The sequence below is a fragment of the Drosophila takahashii genome, chromosome 2L, assembly GCF_030179915.1.
Source record: "Drosophila takahashii strain IR98-3 E-12201 chromosome 2L, DtakHiC1v2, whole genome shotgun sequence".
NCBI classification, from domain to species: Eukaryota; Metazoa; Arthropoda; class Insecta; order Diptera; family Drosophilidae; genus Drosophila; species Drosophila takahashii.
The window spans coordinates 27,904,574-27,927,736 of record NC_091678.1 but is presented as its reverse complement, the minus strand read 5'-3'; the positions used below and the strand labels follow the sequence as shown (position 1 = coordinate 27,927,736).

At 36.7% G+C, this 23,163-nt stretch overlaps 1 protein-coding gene across 2 annotated transcripts in view; it reads left to right on the top strand.

Moving 5' to 3' along the window:
- The first annotated feature begins 6,320 nt into the window (after positions 1 to 6,320).
- Positions 6,321 to 23,163, top strand: part of LOC108069000 (beta-1,3-glucosyltransferase) — a 40,078-nt gene continuing 23,235 nt past the window's right edge. Inside the window, exons 1-7 of one of the 2 annotated variants that reach the window (XM_070213635.1) lie at positions 6,321 to 6,399; positions 6,462 to 6,876; positions 6,933 to 7,063; positions 9,057 to 9,354; positions 9,820 to 9,952; positions 10,258 to 10,411; positions 13,572 to 14,109. In XM_070213635.1, the coding sequence (XP_070069736.1) occupies positions 6,484 to 6,876; positions 6,933 to 7,063; positions 9,057 to 9,354; positions 9,820 to 9,952; positions 10,258 to 10,411; positions 13,572 to 14,100 (1,638 nt within the window). In that variant the 5' untranslated portion in view covers positions 6,321 to 6,399; positions 6,462 to 6,483 and the 3' untranslated portion in view covers positions 14,101 to 14,109. Of the gene's footprint in view, positions 6,877 to 6,932; positions 7,064 to 9,056; positions 9,355 to 9,819; positions 9,953 to 10,257; positions 10,496 to 10,562; positions 10,670 to 13,571; positions 14,110 to 23,163 lie in introns of those variants that run through there. The other variant, XR_011418114.1, reaches the window with a different exon arrangement.

Sequence of the window (23,163 nt, the reverse complement as noted above, 5' to 3'; positions counted from 1 at the left end):
ATATCACGACCAAAGAAATTACTTCGAACATTACAGTGATGAAGAATTTGTTAAAAGGGTTCTCTTAAGAAAAAGCGGTAAAATTTGTTTTACAAAAAAATGTTTTGCGACTTGAATTTAAAGTAAAGCAGTAAGTGCATTCACTTGATTTAACTAATTCCATATAATCACAAACCATTATTATCGGGAAACGATAATACATGGGTTAAGCTTCTAATAGCTCTTAGATTCTACGCAAGCGGCAGTTTTCTTATAACTGTAGGCAATTTTTGTGGTGTTAGCGTGGCCACTGCCAGTTAAGGGCGTTAATTTTGCTATAGCGTCTTTTTCAAAACAATTAATGAAGTACCGGCGTATTAAAGATCTTCAAGAAAATGTTGTTGATTTTTATAAATTAGCCAAGTTTCCGAAAGTCCAAGATAGGAGCCATAGATTGCACGCATGTAAGAATTCAATCTCCCGGAGGCGATTCCGAAGACACCAGTTCTACAAGAATTGTGTCCTGTTCATCGGTATAATTTTTACCGCGAAACTTTCTTTCTGCCGACATTGTTTTTTATTAGTTTGAAATTTTGTTTATATCATCAGCTGTTTGTATGACTGTTTTATGGTATTTTTCGATAGTTTTTCGATTAATTTTTGACAATTAGTTAACTCTTCTATTGTGGGGCTGCCACCCAGACTCAAATTAGTGCGCCTTTTATTTGGAGTTTTAAATGACGGACGAGAAAACGAAAACTGATTTGCCACTGGGATAAATTTATCCTTCTATTAGCTAAATTTTACTTTGCAGGACGGACGAGAAAACGGCCCTAAGTGTTTCAGAAAGTTTATTACATATTAACTTAATAGCGTATATTGTAGGGTAATAGAGTATATTGTATTCGTGCAAAAGTATGTAACAGGGAGAGCGAAGCGTTTTCGACCCCATAAAGTATATATATTCTTGATCAGCATCACTAGACGAGTCCATCTAGCCATGTCCGTCTGTCCGTCTGTTTTTTGAGCTATCGGGATGAAACTTTCCCAAAAGTCTTCTTTCTATTGCAGGTAGTATATATGTCGGAACCGACCGGATCTGACAACTATATCTTATAACTCTCATAGGAAGGAAACGTTAAAAAAATACTAGCTTCAGTGTTTTTTCAAATATTACCTTCTACTCTTGGGAATATTATTATACCCTTGTAGAGGGTATTATAACTTCAGTCAGATGTTTGCAACGCAGTGAAGGAGACGTTTCCGACCACATAAAGTATATATATTCTGGATCAGCACCAATAGCCGAGGGTATCTAGGCATGTCCGTCTGTCTGTCTGTCTGTCCGTCTGTCCGTTTCTATGCGAACTAGTCTCTCAGTTTTAAAGCTATCGCGATGAAACTTTCCCGAAAGTCTTCTTTCTATTGCAGGTAGTACATATGTCGGAGCAAGCTGGATCGGACCACTATCTTAAGGCTCCCATAGGAATATTCAAACAAATATAAGAAAATTAATTGTAACTTTGTAGGAAGTAGGCGCTTTGATTCTTGACTACTTATGTATAAACAAAATTAAAATAGAAACGGTGAATCTGGAATCCCTGGAACTGCACCGAGTGAGCATTACTTTATCTACAAGGGTATATAAGCTTCGGCTGGCCGAAGGTAGCTTCCTTTCTTGTTTTTTATATATTTCTGAATTTCGAATTAAATATTTAAAAAATCGGATCACTATATCATATAGCTGCCATAGGAACGGTCGAAAAATTAAATGGAAATTATCAGGAAAAAAATTATATCTTTGTTGATTTTTATTACACTCTCTTCTACTCTGGGTTATGACTATTTTTAAATTTTACCAAATTTCGATTTTAATTTTAAAAAGATCGAACTACTATATCATATCAAATAAAAACACCTCTTAACGAGGTAAAAAACTAGTGACGATCGCACCTTCAACATACAAAAGTTCTGATATCAACATTTGTGACGAAAAATTATTACACTCGTCATTAAATAGACTTTCTAATCTTTTCTCATTCGGCCCGCCCTAGCAGACTATTCCAGCCTTTTTCCCTTCACAGGCATTTTCTATTGCAGCGTGCCGAATAAAAAAATAAAAATAAATCACAAATGTTGATATCAGAACTTTTGTATGTTGAAGGTGCGATCGTCACTAGTTTTTTACCTCGTTAAGAGGTGTTTTTATTTGATATCAGAAGTTTTTGTTTGTTTACATTTGCTCTCATAGGAGCTAATATATACATTTAAATTTAAATTGGTCAATCATAATTTGTAAGCCATTGTATTTAAACAAATTAAGTTAAAAAGTATTTCAAAATACCTTTTAAACGAGGTATGGCACATGTCTGTACCTTTAGTAGTGTAGAACTTACAAACTAACGAAATTTAGCCATTTTTAGCTTTTTTCCCGCTAAAGTAGCGGCTTTTTCCAAAAGTCGTAGAACAAAAGATTCCTATATGGAACTCTTAATTGCAAATTTACTGATTCCATGACCCTAAAATACAGTTCGGATACCCTCACACAAAATTCAATACTCAGGAAGCTTTAGTTGTTCGAGCTGGCAAAAGTGGCTATTTTCGTATAAAAATAACTTTTAAACGTGACTTTTTACAGTAATGTGTTATATACCAAAATTTAAGGAATCTCAATGGCTATACAGTTTAAAGTTTTCAAGAAAATCGTTAGAGCCGTTTTTGAGAAAAATAAAAAAAAGCTAAAAAAATAGTTTTAAAAAATTGTCTTTTGTTCATATCTTTTTAATTATTACATTTACACAAATTGCATATAGAAGGCGTTTATAGCATTTAAAAATACCTTTCAAACAAGATGCAGCACAAGTCTGTAGCTTTAGTAGAATAGAAGTTACGGTTTTCCGAATTTTAGCTATTTATAGCTGTTTTCCCGCTAAACTAGCGAGTTTTTCCAAAAGTGGTAGAACAAAAGTTTTTTATATCGATGGGATGAACGTCATATTAAATTTTCAAAACTTAAGAAACATGTTTTGGACAAACTGACAAACTGACAAACTGACAAACAGAATTAAATTTTCATTTTGGGAAGAAGAAGGAAATCTTATTTTGGCTATAACTTTTGAACGGAGCTTCGGATTTTGACAAATGACCCCTCATTCGACGGGTATTTTCAAAAGGAATACAACTAAAACATTGCGAGGGGGCATTTATCCCCACCGGCCCCAACAGCTCCAAATTTCGAAATTTTCATTTTTTCACTTTCACCGCTCTCTCTCCCAAGCCAATTGATTTTCTTAAAGTCTTGGTATGCAATCCTTTAAGTATTTGCAATACCTTTCGATTGGTGTATTACTCATTACGATCGGACTATCACAGCAGATTTTCAATTTTGCGGCTATATAATAGTAGTCGCCTTCGCACACTCTCCTGGTGCGCTTCGTCACTACATGGACTGCCGTCCATAGTGATAGCTGCCATAGAAACGATAGAATGATCTGCAAGGGTAGCTTCTTTTCTTGTTATGTTTGGTTTTGGGTGGAAAAGACTAAAAGAAAGGTTAAAATATATAATCCTCCTTGGACCCCGATTTCTTCTGATTATCATAATAAAACAAGAGAGAACGCTATAGTCGGGTTGGTGTCCCGACTATCTAATACCCGTCACTCAGCTAAAGGGAGTGCGAGGGAGATAGATGCGTATAACTTTTTAATGAATGGTCCGATTTGAAAAATGTCTTCTACATTTCGATAGGTATAAATATACACAACAAAATTGCATTTATACTTCTTGGAAATCTTTAAAGATGTGGGCGCAGGACCCATTTTAAAATCGTTAGTGGGCGATTGTGGGCGTTAGAGGGGGCGTGGCGCTCGGCTAAAATAAACTTGCGCTGCGTAGGAAGCCAAAGAATATAAGTGGCAAATCTCAACCTTCTAGCTTTTGTAGTTTCTGAGATCTCAGCGTTCATACAGACACACAGACGGACAGACAGACGGACAGACGGACATGGCTAGATCGACTCGGCTGGTGATCCTGATCAAGAATATATATAGGTTATAGGGTCGGAAACGCTTCCTTCTAGCTGTTACATACTTTTGCACGAATCTAATATACCCTTTTACTCTACGAGTAACGGGTATAAATACACATGCATGGTTATGATCATTTTTACGCGGTTGTGAGGACTAGTTCCCAATAATACCAATTACTCAGATGTTAGGTATTTTAAATTAGTCTTATTTTGACTAAAAAGGAAAAGGGTACATATAAGGGGGATTCCCCAAACTGTTGAATTGCTGAATTGTTGAAAATTCAACAAAAAATTTCAACAATTAAGGGAACGACCCAAAATGGTTCCTGTTGAATTTTCAAACAGCTGTTATTTGTTGAAAAGTTTCACGGAACTTAAAGCATGTAAAATTTGAATTATTATTGCTAGTTACTGTCTAAAAGTGTTACCAAGGTAAAAAGAACCACAAATATGCTTTCTAAGTTGATTTTAAAATAAATAATGCGTACTGGTGATACTAAAATGTTACGGAGTTGCCACGACTTTTAAAAAAAGGTGACAACTCTGGTTTTTCAGTAATTCAACAAAATTTTCAACAGCCCCGAGGCTGTTGAATTGCTGAAATTTCTGAAAGTTGCCTTTGTATGGAACCGCTGATTAACAGCTGACCAAAATTCAACAATTCAGCAATTCAACAGTTTAGGGAATCCCCCTATATACATATATGATTTTTATCAGTGTTTGAAATGCTGAGATATAAGCAGCAAAATCTGTTAAATTTTAGCTTTGGGGTGCTTTGACTACTTGAAAGCCTTACAAAAATAATTTACTTCGGATTTGGCTTTTTGATAAACTTACAGCCAACAGTAAAAGCAAAGCCCGAATAGGCAAAATGCTGGATTTTTGGATTGCCAGCTAGCTGAATTTCAAGCTAGCTGAAACAGCAGCTAAATTTCTGCTTTTGTAGATTTTGAAATCAGGCACATATGGGGGTGTCACAGAAATTATTTCCAACCGAAATCCGTTAAAGTTCTTACGTGCATCAATGCAAAATCCAACCGTCTTCGGTTGGAAGAGATTTCTGTGACACCCCTGATATAGTATGTTTCTGACAGGTTGATTTGCTTAATTTCAATGTTACATTAAATGTTTTTGTTACAGAAAAATACGGTTAAATAGATTTAAAAAACGACGGATTGCTAGACATAACCCTTTTTATTCATATTCATCGTTTTGGAAAAGCGTATCAAAGTATCTATTGCAGCATCTAAAAAATTTGGGTTTAACTTGACTAGCAATATGTTTTCCAGTGTTTCTTCACTCAGTCGATTTCTGTTGTCGGTAAGGACCAACTTTAAAGTCGAAAATGCTCGTTTAATAGTAACCTGAGAAAAAAAGAAAAGGAAAAAAATATATAGTATTTTAGTTTTATTTAAAGTAGGAAAATATATATAAAAAAAAATAAAAATATATAACAATTTTTTATAGCAAACGTTAGGAAAGCATACTTGTTTTTTATAGCAAACCCGGAAACTTTGAAATTCAATTACAAGGGAACCATGGCCGACCGCCAAGTTCTTTTTGCACGTAAATTCTTAAGAAATCGCGGTCCATCGAGGATAATTTTTTTGCGAAATTCGGGGTGAGCCCGCTAATAAATACATATTATTACCGAGTTCTCTCTTGTTATACCCTTGCAGAGGGTATTATGATTTCAGTCAGAAGTTTGCAACGCAGTGAAGGAGACGTTTCCGACCCTATTCAAGCTTTGGTATTTTTTGAAATATTAACTTCTTCTCTTGGGAATGTTATTTTTTAAATATTTAGAAATTTCGAATAAAATTTAGAAAAAATCGGGACACTATATCATATAGCTGCCATAGGAACGGTCGGAAAATTAAATGCAAATTAATAGGAAAATAATTATTGCTTCGTTAGTTTTTATTGTATTCTCTTCTACTTTAGGATATGACTCTTTTTAAATATTTCCGAATTTCGGTTTTAATTTGATCAAAATTGAACTACTATATCATATAGCCGCCATAGGAACGATTGGAAAATTAATGAGAAATAATGGAATATTGAATATTTTTGCGATTTGTTAATTAATATGAATGATCTGCAAGGGTATATAAGCTTCGGCTTGCCGAAGCTAGCTTCCTTTCTTGTTTTTCTTTCGACCTTAGGTGACTCAAACCTTGCAGCACTCTACTCATTTGTACAGATGGCCAACTGTGGCGTGCACCAATTCATTCATAAAAACTACTACTTACAGGCGTCTGCGCGTTGGACTTCTCACGTTAAATCACACTTCGACACCACACCCCTCCAATCCATTCGGCTTTGCGCCAAAATAAAATCACAGTTGCCTCAGTACGATTTCGCACGTTCATTAGAACAGTCGTGTTTTGTTGGTCGGTAGGAATCCAAAAAGTTTATTTTTGAAATATAGAAAATTGAGCGTATAAAATTATAGGGTTCCGTAATAGACATTAGGTATGTCAACTAAGGTCTGTGGGGAGCTGGTACTTTTGTGCTTTGTGAGCTTGTGCTGCTGCAAATTTGAACCTGGAGAAGTGCTCCTGGTCATCGCCTGTCCACCCCTTCCCCTCGAAGCTAAAGATGAGTGCTTAGCATTGGCAGACAGCGTGCGTGAGCAGCGTAGGAAACTGGAACTGGCGGGGATCTTCCCCGGGGACTATGTCTTAAAGGTCCATGTGATGCACGAGCTTTTCAACTACTGGACCATGCTAGACGCACTTCCACATTTGAGAGGCCAGACACGTCTATTAGGACCTCGCACGGAATGGATTATATGGTGTCAACACAACACGCGTTTGACCTCGCTGCGCGGCCTGCTCGAGCAGCTGAGTCGCCAAAACCCCAGGGAGGTGAGTTTTTTCACCTGGCGGTCAATCCTGTGCCTGTACCGACGTGCTTTCTCCAGCTCTCCTTTTACGGTCACGCCCTGTACGATTCGGAGGCCACCATTATACACCATTTCTTGAGTTACAAGGACCGCTTTCCCTATCCCATGTTTAGCGCCGGAGTTATCTTCACAGGTGTTATGCTGCGCAGGTAAAAAGTTTTTAACTATCTAAAGAAAAAATGCATTCTCTTTAAACTTTGCTTCCATATGTATATGTATAACAATTTTGCATTGGTCAGGACGCAAAATTCCGATCGGCCTTACAAAAGCAAAAAAAAAGTTCAAAAAATTGAATAAAAGTCAACCGAAAAATCCTTAAAAATGGCCAATTCTCTGCTGTCGCACGCGACGTTCGTACGCTTTGCAGGTGAAAAAAACCATTTTCCTGGACATTTTTTCTTTTGGCACTAAGCCCAAATGAAAGGTCTTGATTAGCACTAAAATATGTGCTAGGGCTGACCTTGGGACATTTTTCGTTTTTAAGATATATAAAAAAACCAAGACTTTCGCACGCGACACCAATAGAAGTGACTTTTTTGACTTCCTGCTTAACTTTCGATTGTAACAAAACGTGAAGGAATATTATAATGCAGTTAATTTTATAGTGTTCCTTGTTCTTTCTTTAAAATGTATTGTGTTAGGTTACATGTTGCTACATGTTGCACGCGACAGTTTTTTCCGTCATTTTCTTAGGTGGTTTTTCTGTAACCTTAACGTAAAAAAACCGTTTAAGAGCCACTTTAAAAAATACGGAAAAATTACAAAAAATGAGTTTTTTGCCCATATAAAAGGTACTGTCCTGGAAAATTATTCAAGGATACTTAAATTACACTGTGCAGCATTTTTAGTGCTTTTTAAATTTACCTCGATGGATGCTATATTTTTGGATTCGTTACGAATTCCCAAGTTAAACTGCGTTTTCTAAAAAGTTCCCCGACGCAAGGATTCTTAGCAAAAGGACCTCAAAGTTCGAAAAATTCTGAAATTGGCCAACTTTGCGGAGCTCTCAGAGGCAAATGGATGCATGGTTTGATTCGATGTTAAAGTTTTTTAAAAGATGCACCCTTTATCTTTAAACCCCATACTTAAAAAATTTTTAAGATTTTTTTAAAGGCAGAAACAAATTCTAGAAAACATAGTCAAAAAACATAAAAGTATACAGCTGCGGTCAAAATGGTAGTAGTGTTGCCGCCCTGTGTATTTAAAAGTTTGTTGTTGTAATTGATCTTTTCCTGGTAATATTGTATTGATTATAATTTTACTATTAGACTAATTGGATAAGAAAAAATTACAACATCAAACTTTTAAAAACACAAGGCGGCAACACTGCTACTATTTTGACCGCAGCTGTATGTTTTTCAGTTTTTTAACTATGTTTTTTGGAATTTATTTCTGCCTTAAAAAAAATCCTAAAATTATTTTATGTATGGGGTTTGTAAGATAAAGGGTGTATCTTTTAAAAAACTTTAACTTCGAACGATGCCATGCATCCATATGCCTCTGAGAGCTCCGCAAAGTTGGTCAATTTCAGCATTTTTCGAACTTTGAGGTCCTTTTGCTAAGAATCCTTGCGTCGGGGAACTCTTTGGAAAACGCAGTTTAACTTGGGAATTCGTAACGAATCCAAAAATATAGCATTCATCGAGGTTAATTTTTGATGCTGCATAGTGTTACTTATGTAGCTTAGTTAAGGATGACATCTTGGTTGACATCCTCAGAGAATTGCCCATATTTATTCCCGTTACTCGTAGAGTAAAAGGGTTTGTTCGTGCATAAGTACACAGAGAAAAAATACCAAAAATTGTCATCAATCGTCCCATCTGTGCTCATATCATTCCGAAAATATGAAATATAATGTCAAAATAATACATTAAATTTAACGTTTTTGAGATTTGTAAATTAATGGAAATGATCTAGAAGATCAATATCTGAGCCGATCCAGCCATGTTCGTCCGTCCGTCCGCCCATCCGACTGAACAAGAGATCTTGGACACTAAGTGTTAGCTGAATAACTTTATACTTTTTTCTGAATGGGGTCGTAAACGCTTCCATCTATCTACCTGTTACTTTTCAACGAAATAATTCGTTGGGCATTAAGTGGCGGACACCTAACAAATATCTTTTATTCCTCTCCATAAACAGAATGGTGGAACTTGTTGTTCATAATGCCCATAACATCACCCTTAATAGCGACTTTTCCATTGATGCCTCTCATGAGCTGGCGCGCTTTATTTACGATAACGTATCGCCCAACCCGCAAGAACGCACACCGATGTCTGGGAAAATACTTCTAAAAAGTGCCAGCTACATTTGCCCGACCGCTGCAGCAGTGCAAGGCCCGGAGATCCCAAACAGAGGACCCTGTTGTTTACTGCATGCACAGCCAGAGGAGCCATCTGTTGGCCTGCTACCGGCTTCGGAGCACAGGAAGGAGCGTTGTGTAAGTTCATTTACGCCTTCTTGTAGTAAAATCATATAACATCCAAAGGGACTTTTGATTAAGATGAGGTATTCAAAATATTATGATTTCACCATTTCAGTACAAGGGAGTATGTTTATCACTCTTGAGATGCATAAACATAGGTACTTATTCCATGTTTTTGATGAAAAGGCTAAATATAAAGTTAGTTGGCTGCTTGCATATGTGCATCTGAATAACGGGTATTTGATAGTCAAGACACTCGTCTATAGCGTTCATACTTGATGCAACGCTTTTTTAAATTACATTTGTTTCGTGCCTTAAAGTTAAAATACTCCGTGCTACCGAATAGGTACCAGATTCATTTGTTTCTACCCCGAGCAATTAGCATTTGAAACCTGCATAACCATAAATTGTGTATCGACCCCGACTTGATTCTCTCCGTCTCCATATCTCCTTTCCTGGCTACCCCAATAACACGAACAGGTGTACACGTCAGGATCGAACATATATTTCGCAATCAAAACCTGTGCGAAATTCCATAAGGAACGCATAGCAATCATCGAACGCACCTGGGCAACCGAAGCCTGGAACAGAAGATACTACAGCGATGTGGCAGGTAAGCACCCCGATGACAATAAGCGGGCAATTAAACCAAATGGGGGTTCCGGTGCAGTGGGTGGTACATGCATGGGTCATACATGCACAAGAGACTAAGCTCTACGCATTAACAAAAACACGATGAGGCGGAGTGACAGGCGAACTAAACACATACGCAAATACGCATACATTTATGCATGGACAAACATCGGATTTCCCCCATTCCCGCTCCCCAGCATCACCTTGCGAGGAACGGCCTAACTTATTCAATATTCATTGATTTGACTTTGCGATTTTCCGCTCTCTCTCCGAAAACCTCAACAGACGTCGGCATACCGACAATCAGCACTGGGATACCGAATGTGCAGTCAGGACATTGTGCCAAGACATTGGCAATTTTACAATTATCCCTCAAGGATATCGGTGAACAAATGGGCATACGCTGGCTCATGCTTGTCGACGATGATACGCTGCTGAGGTGAGTGCCAAGCATTTTCAGCTGGAGAATATAATGCGACTAGATTCTGTAGATTCTTCTGCTGTTCAACCAATATTAGACTAAGTAAGGTTTCAGTGCCTGTGACTAAAAGTCAATTATTCATTTCATGTTCATCCTACACTTTTTAAAGGTCCGCGTTGCACTTGACTTCCAGCCAGCGTTGAAGTACGTGAAAAACTTAATACAAAATCTGGCTTGGGAATTGTGGAATTGTGGAACATTTATAATTATATCAAGAATATATAAACTTTAATTAAAATTGTATTGTTTATTGTTTTTATTGTCGGAAATGCTTCCTTCTAGCTGTTACACACATTTTACTCTACGAGTAACGTATACTCGAGTACTGTTACTTGTAGAGTAATAGATATGTAACATCTAGAACGAAGCATTTCCGACAATAAAAACAATCGAGTATTACTATAAAAGAGTAGATGTCGATTTGCGTCATGTTCCCCCAGCCTAAACTATAAGACCTAAAATTCTGGAAAAATTTGGTTCTGAATCGTGTGTTAGAGTAGGTGTGCACTAGCAAAGGACTTTTCAAAATTCGGCTCCTAAGAACTCCCACGAGTCTCGAAAAATGAGAAATTGCTTGATTACAACATCAACCATTCCCACAGTTTTCAATCAAACAAGTTGATATTTATACCCGTTACTCGTAGAGTTAAAGGGTATATTAGATTCGTGCAAAAGTATGTAACAGGTAGGAAGCGTTTCCGACCCTGTAAACTATATATATTCTTGATCAGGATCACTAGCCGAGTCAATCTAGCCATGACCGTCTGTCTGTCTGTATGAACTCTGGGATCTCGGAAACTACAAAAGCTAGAAGGTTGAGATTTCCCACACATATTCTCGGGTTTCCTACGCAGCGCAAGTTTATTTCAGCCGAGTGCCACGCCCCCTCTAACGCCCACAATCGCCCACTAACGATTTTAAAGTGTGTCTGGCACCCACACCTTTAAAGATTTCATAGGTATTTGTGTGCTTTTTATGTTTCTAAGGTTTTTGGGGGTTAGATCTGTTCGAAATAAACGGTAAAAAAGAGTAAGAGTTTTTCTCTGCATTCGCTTAGCTAACCAAAACTATATAATTAGGCTACCAGAACGGTGGAGTTAAGGTGGGAATAAGGTGAGGTTAGTGCGGGGTTAAGTTGCGTTTAAGGAGGTATTAGATAGATAAGGGTAAAAGTAATGTAAGGGAAGGGTGAAGGTGAGAAAGGGAAGGTTCGTTTGCACTTTAAAGAGGATAAGGTGGGTCAATGTGACAAACAAGTTTTACTAAGAACAAGAAAGGAAGCTACCTTCGGCCAGCCGAAGCTTATATACCCTTGTAGATAAAGTAATGCTCACTCGGTGCAGTTCCAGGGATTCCAGATTCAGTGTTTCTATTTTAATTTTGTTTATACATAAGTAGTCAAGAATCAAAACGCATACTTCGTACAAAGTTACAATGAATTTTCTTATATTTGTTTAAATATTCCTATGGGAGCCTTAAGATATATTGGTGCTGATCCAGAATATATATACTTTATGTGGTCGGAAACGTCTCCTTCACTGCGTTGCAAACATCTGACTGAAATTATAATACCCTCTACAAGGGTATAAAAAGTGAAGTTAAACTAAGTAAGTATAGTAAGGAACATTTTTTTTCAGGTGAGACTAAAGTTAGGTTCAGGGCTGTGAACCACTCCGGAGCTGAACCACTCCGAACCGGAGTGGTTCACTTTTTTTAGAAAACGAACCGAACCGTAAAACGGAGCGCCGAATTTTTTTATAATTGAACCGGAACCGAACCGGAACTTTTTTTTTTTGATATTTGGTTCGGTTCACGAAAAATTTATTTTGTGTGTTCGTGTTTTTTTTCAACATTGTGGGGGGTTTTCTGATTATATTAACGTAAAGTTTATTTACTAAGGGAAATAAAAATGCGCAAATATTTTGTCTATGCAATGACTGCATCTAACTCAAACAATCTAATAATATATAACTATCATCTTCCAAAACTTTTCGCAGTATGACCACATTAAAATTACTAAATTAATAAAATTAATAAATCATAAATCTTGTAACTTTACTTATAAGTCCTAATGTTATGGTACATGTTTCAATGAAAATACATGAATATAAATGTTAACTTTATTATTTCATTAAAAAAAATTTATTTTTGTGAACCCTGGTTCGAACCTGAATCATTGAACCGGTTCCCAAACCGGAACATTATCTGTCGATTAGGTTTGAACCCCGAACCGAACCCATGCAAAAATAATATGGGTTCACAGCCCTGGTTAGGTTAGCTAAGAAGAGGATAAACTGGAGCTAAGGTGGGTTAAGTCAAGGAAATAGTGAAAACAGCATTTAACTAAAAAAATGTGCCAAGAAGAAGGGTATGGATAAAATATTAGTGCGTTCTAGGTGTGTTTACTGTTTAGCTAACGTTACGAGGGATTTTACTCTGATATTAATTTGAATTTAAATATATGAAAAAACCAGCAATAAATGCATTGCTAATAGTAGCGGACAACGTCGCTTCGGGTATTGCTAGTGTATATATATTCTTGATCAGGGTCACCAGCCGAGTCGATATAGCCATGTCCGTCTGTCCGTCCGGATGAACGCTGAGATCTCGGAAACTTCGAAAGTTAGAAGGTTGAGATTTGGGCTTTCTACGCAGCGCAAGTTTACTTCAGCCGAGCGCTACGTCCCCTCTAACGCGCACAATTGCCCACTAACGATTTTAAAATGTGTCTCGTGCCCACACCTTTTAATATTTCCGAGAAGTATAAATGCAATTTTGCTGTGTATATTTACACCTTTCGAAATGTAGAAGACATATAAATATAATTATATTTTATGGTCATTATTTAACATAAACGATTACCAGTCACTGGCAACCTGGTCAAGTTTAATAATCTTAGAACTAGCATGTTGGATACACTTTTGGTATAACTGCAAGGGGATATAAACGTCGGCTTACCGATGCTATTTTCGTGTCTTGGCTTCATTTTTATTTTCCGGCTCAAATGCATGACGGCGCTTTCAATTAAAAACGATTATATTGATAGACCTGATTCATCGGGTATTTCCCGCCTCTCATCCATTCCCGCTTTTCATTTGACCACCCATGCTCTCAACAGTGTGTCCCGACTGAGCGGCGTGCTGAGCTGTCACAACCATACGGATCTCATGTATCTGGGCCAGCGCTATGGCTTCCGGCTGCATGCCCCAGACGGCTTCAATTATCACACGGGAGGGGCCGGCATCGTGTTCAGCCTGCCCCTGGTGAAACTCATCGTGGAACGCTGCAGTTGTCCCAGTGCCAGCGCCCCCGACGATATGATCCTGGGCTACTGCCTCCAAGCACTCGGTGTGGCGGCCGTGCCGGTTGCTGGCATGCACCAGGCCCGTCCCCAGGACTACGCCAGCGAGCTACTGCATCTGCATCCGCCCGTATCATTCCACAAGTTTTGGAACACGGACCCAGGGCACACCTACCACTGGTGGCTGGGAGGAAGCTTGCTCAATCGGAGTGTCCCGCTCGCGGCGCTCAAGGAACAGACTGCTGCTGCTCAACTGCACCTGCTTGAAGGACTTCCCCGGCTCGGCGATGTCGGATTCCTACAAGAGTCGGGGTTGGAGGCTGCGGGAAAACATTTGGATCTTTAAACAGCTCAGGTGAGTGCTAACGAAAAAAAAACGGTTGCCAGAGTCAGTTAAACAGAAGTTGGCGGGGAAACCCTAAAACCAATCTACAGACTTCAACCGAGTGCCAAGCACACAAATTCTCATTTTCTGTAGACCAAAAAATAAAAAGTCTGCGGCATCAGCATTCGGAGGGGTCTACTTATAGCTGTGTCTGTGTTGCGGCTTTCGTGTCAGTTTAATTAGTGAAAATGCTCAAATGTGGCTGTAACTTTCGTTGATGTTGCTTGCATTTATTTTGTTGACACGGATTTGAAGCCGTCAAAGACAGCTCAGAAACTTGCACTTAAAAGCGGAATTATTGAGAATTATTATTATTGAGATAGCGAAGCTTGAAGTCGTTTAAAAATAACGTGAATATTTAGACTTCGATATCAAATACATCTCCTCATCCTCCATTATCCTTTTTATGTAAATGTCGCTGCACATTTATAAATTTATAAATCGAGTATAAAAGAGTTGATGTCTATTAATTAAAATTAAAATTAAAATAAAATACCAAAATTAATTAAAATAAATTTTCAACAATTTTGTAATAAGTCAGCTCTAATTGTTAATTGTATTAAATGTTAGATATAAGTGTAAAACATAAGTAGGGACCTACATATTTTTCATTTTCATTATACTTAATTTTGTTTTGTGACTAGTGCATTAATTTATAAGGAATTCCTTGTAGCACCAGGAAATAAGAAAGAAATAAATTTGCGTCAGCCAGCCCAAACCATAAGACCTAAAATTCTGGAAATAATTGGGTCTGAATCGTGTGTTAGAGGAGGTGTGCACTAAGAAAGGACTTTTCAAGTTCTTTTTGGCAGCACATTGTTTTTGTTTTTTGTATGCTTCGGCAGTTCGCAGCACTCACGAACGTCAGCAGAAACAGAGCGAGAGAGTAGTGAGCAGAGAGAGAGAGTCATTTGAAGCGAAAGAGAGGCGGCCAATGTTTTTTTTCTGGTTTGGAAATACCTGATCAAAAATACCAGAACGGAATATCTAATGGATGAAATTCTAAGTCAAAGTGTGTAGGCAAACCATAAAATGAACAAGGAATTTTTGTTTTTAATTTAAAATTATTTAATATTAAACGAGTGGAACACATCACTTCATTTGCTAATAGTATATACGGATTTAATTTTAAATCATGGAGTAATGCCAGAAATCTCATTCTTTTACATAAAATTATAAAAACCAAAGAACCCAGTTACTTATATGAAAAATTGAAATTTGGTACCTCGGCAAGAACCCGAAACATTATTACTATTAAACATAAGCTGGCATCTTCGGATCGCCAATTTTGTATTCATTCTATTCGGTTGTGGAATGAACTGCCACAACGTCTTAAAATAATTGAAAGCACATCGCAATTTAGGGACAATTTATTTATTTACATTTTTAAAATCACAATGTACCAATTAAAATGATTATTAAAATTAAAATAAAATACCAAAATTAATTAAAATAAATTTTCAACAGTTTTGTAATATGTCAGCTCTAATTGTTAATTGTATTAAATGTTAGATATAAGTGTTAAATTTAAGTAGGGACTTACATATTCTTCATTTTGGTTATACTTCATTTTTTTTTGTGACTAGTGCATTAATTAATAAGGAATTCCTTGTAGCACTAGGAAGTAAGAAAGAAATAAATAAAATAAATAAAACAAGAGAGAACGCCATAGTCGGGAGCCCCGACTATCAGATACCCGTTACTCAGCTAAAGGGAGTGCGAAGGAGATAGAGATAAAAACTTTGATCCGCCGTAACTTTTTAACGAATGGTCGGATTTAAAAAATTTCTTCTACATTTCGATAGGTATTGATAAACACAATAAAACTGCATTTTTACTTTTCCGAAATATTGAAAATTTTAAAATCGTATATAAGCGATTGTATGCGTTAGAGGAAGCGTGGCACTCTTTTGAAACAAACTTGCGCTGCGTAGGAACTCCTAGAATCTGCATGCAAAATGTAAATCTTCTAGCTTTTATAGTTTCCGAGATCTCAGCGTTCATACGGACAGACAGACGGACAGACGGACATGGCTATATCGACTCGGCTAGTGACCCTGATCAAGAATATATATACTTTATGGGGTCGGAAACGCTTCCTTCTAGCTGTTACATACTTTTGCACGAATACAATATACCCTTTTACTTTACGAGTAAAAATTTTGGATTGTGTTTCAAGGGCGAGCGGATCTGTTTTTCGCTTAAAGCATTTTGGCCGTAGCCTTTCATAGGTATTTGTGTGTTATTATCAGTGTTGGGAAAGGTACTGTGTTTTTTTTACCTAGGTAAGGTAAAAGGTATTGGGCAAAAATAAATACCTAGGTAAGGTAAAGGTACTTCAATTTCCCAGTACCTAGGTAAAGGTATAAGGTAAATATGTTGTTTTTTTTTTATTTTTTATAATTTTTTTGTTTTGTTCAATGTAATCATTTAAACTTAAAATAAGACTAGTTATACCCGTTACTCGTAGAGTAAAAGGGTATATTAGATTCGTGCAAAAGTATGTAACAGGTAGAAGGAAGCGTTTCCGACCCTATAAACTATATATATTCTTGATCAGGATCACTAGCCGAGTCGATCTAGCCATGTCCGTCTGTCCGTCTGTCCGTCTGTCCGTCTGTCCGTCTGTATGAACGCTGAGATCTCGGAAACTACAAAAGCTAGAAGGTTGAGATTTTCCACGCATATTCTTGGGCTTCCTACGCAGCGCAAGTTTATTTTAGCCGAGTGCCACGCCCCCTCTAACGCCCACAATAGCCCACTAACGATTTTAAAATGTGTCTGGCGCCCACACCTTTTAAGATTTCCGAGAAGTATAAATGCAATTTTGTTGTGCATATTTATACCTATCGAAATGTAGAAGACATTTTTCAAATCGGACCATTCATTAAAAAGTTATACGCAATCAAAATTTCTATATCTATCTCCCTCGCACTCCCTTTAGCTGAGTTACGATTATTAGTCGGGACACCAACCCGAGTACAGCGTTCGCACTCCCATTACCTGAGTGACGGGTATTAGATAGTCGGGACACGAACCCGACTATAGCGTTCTCTCTTGTTTTCAGTTTTTAGTCGTCTTAATCAAACAATATCTTTTCATTTTATTTAAATTTAAATGTTTTAATTTTGTGCATATATTTTTAAAACACGCGGCTTGAATAATTGTATGCACGTATCACTTCATTAATATATTTATGAAACCCTCATGTACATATTTGGCGCGCAAAAATTCCGTATGTAGAAACATTGACTATATGTATATTGTGCATATGTATATGCCGTTTGTTTACGTGCAAACGACATTTTTGCGCGCCAAATATACTTTGGTTTCATAAATAAATTGATGTAGTGATGGGAACATACATACGTGCACAAAATTATATAAAATAAAACTGCGATTAGTTTTAACTTCACAAAACAAACAATAGAACGGCTGAATTCCAATGACTTTTAATGCTGCGTTCCGACTATTACGATTTCGATGCGATGAAACGATACTACAGTGTCGCAGTCAGATTTGGCTATTTTAAATCAGAGCAATGTTTAATACCTATGTAAGTACCTTTATAATTCCAAAGGTATATAAAAATCTGTAGCTAGGTAAGGTAAAAGGTACTCAATTATTTTTATACCTAGGTAAGGTAAAAGGTACCACTAAATTGTACCTAGGTACATACCTAGGTAAAAGTATCTAGGTATGTCCCAACACTGGTTATTATACCTGTTACGTCTGTCCGTCCGTCTGTCCGTCCGTATGAACGCTGAGATCTCGGAAACTACAAAAGCTAGAAGGGCTTCCTACGCAGCGCAAGTTTATTTCAGCCGAGCGCCACGCCCCCTCTAACGCCCACAATCGCCCACTAACAATTTTAAAATGTGTCTGGCGCCCACACCTTTAAAGATTTCCGAGAAGTATAAATGCAATTTTGTTGTGTATAATTATACCTATCGAAATGTAGAAGACATTTTTCAAATCGGACAATTCAATAACAAGTTATACACAATCAAAAAAATGGTATATATCAATCTCCCTCGCACTCCCTATAGCCAAGTGACGGGTATTAGATAGTCGGGACAACAACCCGACTATAGCGTTCTCTCTGGTTTCTTATATATTCTTTTTTATGTTTTTAAGGTTTTTGGGGGTAAGATCTGTTCGAAATAAACGGTAAAAAAGGGTAAGAGTTTTTCTCTGCATTCGCTTACTAACCAAAACTACATAATTAGGCTACCAGAACGGTGGAGCTAAGGTGTGAATAAGGTGAGTTTAGTGCGGGGTTAAGTTGCGATTAGGGAGGTATTAGATAGATAAGGTGAAGGTGAGAAAGGTAAGTTTCGTTTGGACTTTAGTGAGGATAAGGTGGGTCAAGGTGACAAACAAGTTTTACTAAGGAAAAGTGGTGAGAAGGGGTGAGAAAGGTAAGGTTCGTTTGGACTTTAGTGAGGATAAGGTGGGTCAAGGTGACAAACAAGTTTTACTAAGGAAAAGTGAAGTTAAAGTAAATAAGTATAGTAAGGAACATTTTTTTCAGGTGAGGTTAGCTAAGAAGAGGAAAATCTGGAGCTAAGGTGGGTTTAGTAGAGGAAATAGTGAAAACAGCATTAACGTGCTAAAAAAGTGTGCCAAGCGTTAAAAATAAAATAGGTGGGGTTAAGGTGAGGAAATATTAGGGTTAATGTGGTGTTAAGGTAAGGAATGTTATGTCTAGGGTATGGATAAAATATTAGTGCGTTCTAGGTGGGTTTACTGTTTAGCAAAGGTTACGCGGGATTTTACTCTGATATTAATTTGAATTTGAATATATGAAAAATCAGCAATAAATGCTTTGCTAATAGTAGCGGACAACGTCGCTTCGGGTATTGCTATTTTATAAATAAAGGATTGACTTCACGACGATTTTCTTAAAATGTGAATTCTAACGAGCCTATTTTTGATCTGCCCACTGAAAGACCAGAAAACGAAGCTAAGGAACATAAGCTGAATATATCTGCCGAAGTCATGTTAAAGAGTTTTTACCCGTGAAGTGAAAGGGTATATTGTATTCACGAGAAAGTATGTAACAGGTAGAATTATTTCCAACCCTATAGAGTAAATTTCGAAAAAAATCTACAAGAAAAAAAATTTTTTAATAAATCGATAGAAAATTATTTTTATGAGTGTAGCCATGTTGGGATTGCATATTCTTGAGCTTTCAGCGCAGCTTTGTTTGAGCAGGGCCCCAAGCCCACTCTAATGCCTTTAATCGGCTGAAAGGACCTTAAAACAAGCCAGGCGCCCACACCCTTACAGATTTTGTAATAGTGCAAATTCCACTTTGTAGTGCTTGTTAATATCTATCGAAATCTTTCAAATCGAAATCTTTCAAGTTTCTATCTATCTTTCCGATAGAAACTTTTAAGCGACTGCTTACTTTATGCATATCTTGCATATCTCAATCTCATTCAGACTCATTCACTCTCTAGTTATTTCAGCTTTTAAGCTGGCAATTTGAAATCCTCGAATCCTTCATATTGCTTGTGACCCTTTTTTCATGCAATTCGAAAAGCGACTGCAATAAATTTCGCCATCTAGCAAATATTTTATGATTTGCCAATAATTATACCCGTTACTCGTAGAGTAAAAGGGTATATTGTATTCGTGCAAAAGTATGTAACAGCTAGAAGGAAGCGTTAAAGTATATATTCTTGATCAGGGTCACTAGCCGAGTCGATCTAGCCATGTCCGTCTGTCTCTCTGTCCGTCTGTATGAACGCTGAGATCTCGAAAACTACAAAAGCTAGAAAGTTTGGATTACCCACACATATTCTTTGGCTTCCAACTCAGCACAAGTTTGTTTCAGCCGAACGCCACGCCCCCTCTAACGCCCACAAACGATTTTAAAAAGTGTCTGGCGGCGACATCTTTTAAGATTTTAAAAAGGTTTTAGTGATTTAATCGACCTATGTTTACTATTGATCATTTTATCCAGGGACCGAAAATAACTGTTATTGTAAATTTTTCATACAAAAAAAATCACGCACTTAGAAGAGTCCTAAAAAATTTTTAAATACACCACAATTTTTATTAGCCATTGTAGTTTACAAATCCGTAATGATTTTTATTTTTATAATAAAACTCAAAAAATAACTGTTATTTTTTGATTTTTATGAATAACAGTTATTCCCTTGACATTTTTGAAAAAATGAAATAATTAAAAAAAACATGATACCCGTGCTTTATATAACTTACTAAAAATTTGTTAAAAAAGGCAACCGCGCATATTTATACCCGTTACTCGTAGAGTAAAAGGGTATATTGTATTCGTGCAAAAGTATGTAACAGGGAGAAGGAAGCGTTTCCGACCCCATAAAGTATATATATTCTTGATCAGGATCACTAGCCGAGTCGATCTAGCCATGTCCGTCTGTCCGTCTGTCTGTCCGTCTGTCCGTCTGTCTGTCTGTATGAACGCTGAGATCTCAGAAACTATAAAAGCTAGAAGATTGGCATTTTGCATGCAGATTTTAGGAGTTCCTACGCAGCGCAAGTTTGTTTCAAAATGGTGCCACGCCCCCTCTAACGCCCACAATCGCTAATATACGATTTTAAAAATTTGAATATTTTGGAAAAGTAAAAATGCAGTTTTATTGTGTTTATCAATACCTATCGAAATGTAAAAGAAATTTTTTAAATCGGACCATTCGTTAAAAAGTTATGCGTGATCAACGTTTTCTATCTCTATCTCCATCTCCCTCGCACTCCCTTTACCTGAGTAACGGGTATCTGATAGTCGGGGCACCCGACTATAACGTTCTCTCTTGTTTATACCTATAATTTTTTAAAATTTTTTTTACCCACAAAATCGCCATAAATCAAGTTTGAGTTTTATTTTTGATCACGACGAATAACTGTTATTTGTCAACTTTTATTATAAAACTCAAAAAATAACAGTTATTCTTTGAGTTTTACTTTACAAATCAGAAAAAAACTGTTAAAGTGTGATTTTTAAAATAAAACTTATAACAGTTATAACAGTTCCCTGATTTTATCGAAGTCGAGGTCACTTTTAGTTGAATATAAATAACTCAACAGTTTCTAGTATTTCAACACACTTGCGCTCGCTGAATAGTGAACCTCGGACTTTCTGGGATTTGCAAAATTCGGTAGGGAGTCACCGCTACCTCATCAGCCAGAGACCACATTCCACTTCTACCACATCTAGGAATATGTAATTAAGAATTACATACTTATAGGGTGTGACATACTTCAAAGCTTCGTCGCTTTATAAATACCTATCAAAATGTAGAAGAAATTTTTCAAATCAAACCATTCATTTAAAACTTATGCGCAATCAAAATTTTATATATACATCTCCCTCGCACTCCACTTAGCTGAGTGACGGGTACTAGATAGTCGGGACACCCACCCACAATAGCGTTCTCTCTTGTTATACCCTTGCAGAGGGTATTATGATTTCAGTCAGAAGTTTGCAACGCAGTGAAGGAGATGTTTCCGACCCCATAAAGTATATATATTCTTGATCAGCATCACTAGACGAGTCGATCTAGCCATGTCCGTCTGTCCGTCTGTCCGTCCGTTTCTACGCAAACTAGTCTCTCAGTTTTCAAGCTATCGGGATAAAACTTTCCCAAAAGTCTTCTTTCTATTGCAGGTAGTATATAAGTCGGAACCAACCGGATCGGACAACTATATCTTATAGCTCCCATAGGAAGGATAAAAAAAAAAAAAACGTAAAAAAATTCTAGCTCCGGTGTTTTTTGAAATATTACCTTCTACTCTTGGGAATATTTTTTTTTATATATTTCTGAATTTCGGTTTTTTTGTTTTTTTAAATCGGATCACTATATCATATAGCTGCCATAGGAACGGTCAAAAAATTAAATTGAAATTAATGAGAAAAAAATTATATCTTTGTTGGTTTTTATTACATTCCCTTCTACTCTGGGATATAACTATTTTTAAATATTTCCGAATTTCGATTTTAATTTTTAAAAGATCGAACTACTATATCATATAGCTGTGATAGAAACGATCGAAAAATTAATGTGATATAATAAGAAATTTAACATTTTTGCGATTTGTAAATTAATAGAATGATCTGCAAGGGTACATAAGCTTCGGCTTGCCGAAGCTAGCTTCCTTTCTTGTTTTTTTACTCATTAATATTCATATTTATTACAAATTAGGATTTAACAGGAACCGTTATGATTATAAGTTTTATCCAAAACCTCAATCTTTAATGATTATTTTTTGAGTTTATTAATTAATCCAGAAATATTCGTTATTTTTTGAGTTTTTTGTAAAACTCTAAAAGTAATGATTATTTTTTGAGTTTTTTCTCAGCTCTAGAAATAATAATTATTTTTTGAGTTTTATTTTCCGCTTGACAAATAACGCTTACTTTCTGATTACTCTACTTTCGTAGAAAGTATGTAACAGCTAGAAGGAAGCATTTCCGACCCTATAAAGTATATATATTCTTGATCAGGGTCACTAGCCGAGTCAATATAGCCATGTCCGTCTGTCCGTCTGTCCGTCTGTCTGTCTGTCCGTATGTTTGTTTCAAAATAAATAATGATTATTTACGGTCCCTGGGATTTAGTTAATTTAACACGCACATAAATGGCTAAATAAGAGAGTAAACCTAGAACCCAACAGAACAATATAGGAATGTACTTTGTACAGAGCCTTTTGTGATGCTTCCCTGGCGCAGACTGGTATTATCGGAAAGGCTGTTCTTTTGGCTATAACTTTTTCCTACATGATTTTGAAGTCAATTGCAAAGCCTTCGAGGAACGTTGCAAAATGTCAACATACTTTTTAAACTAGTATAGCCCCAGTACTGGGGTAATGACAGTACAAAACTTATTTTCGCTGTTAACGGTATAGGGTAAAACAGATAATTTTTATACAATTTTTTTTGAACTCTTTAGCCACCAATCTTTTGATCTGAAATGGAATAGAATTTTGTGATTTTATTAAGCCTTTCCCATGATATAAAAATGAGGTTAGAACGCTTTG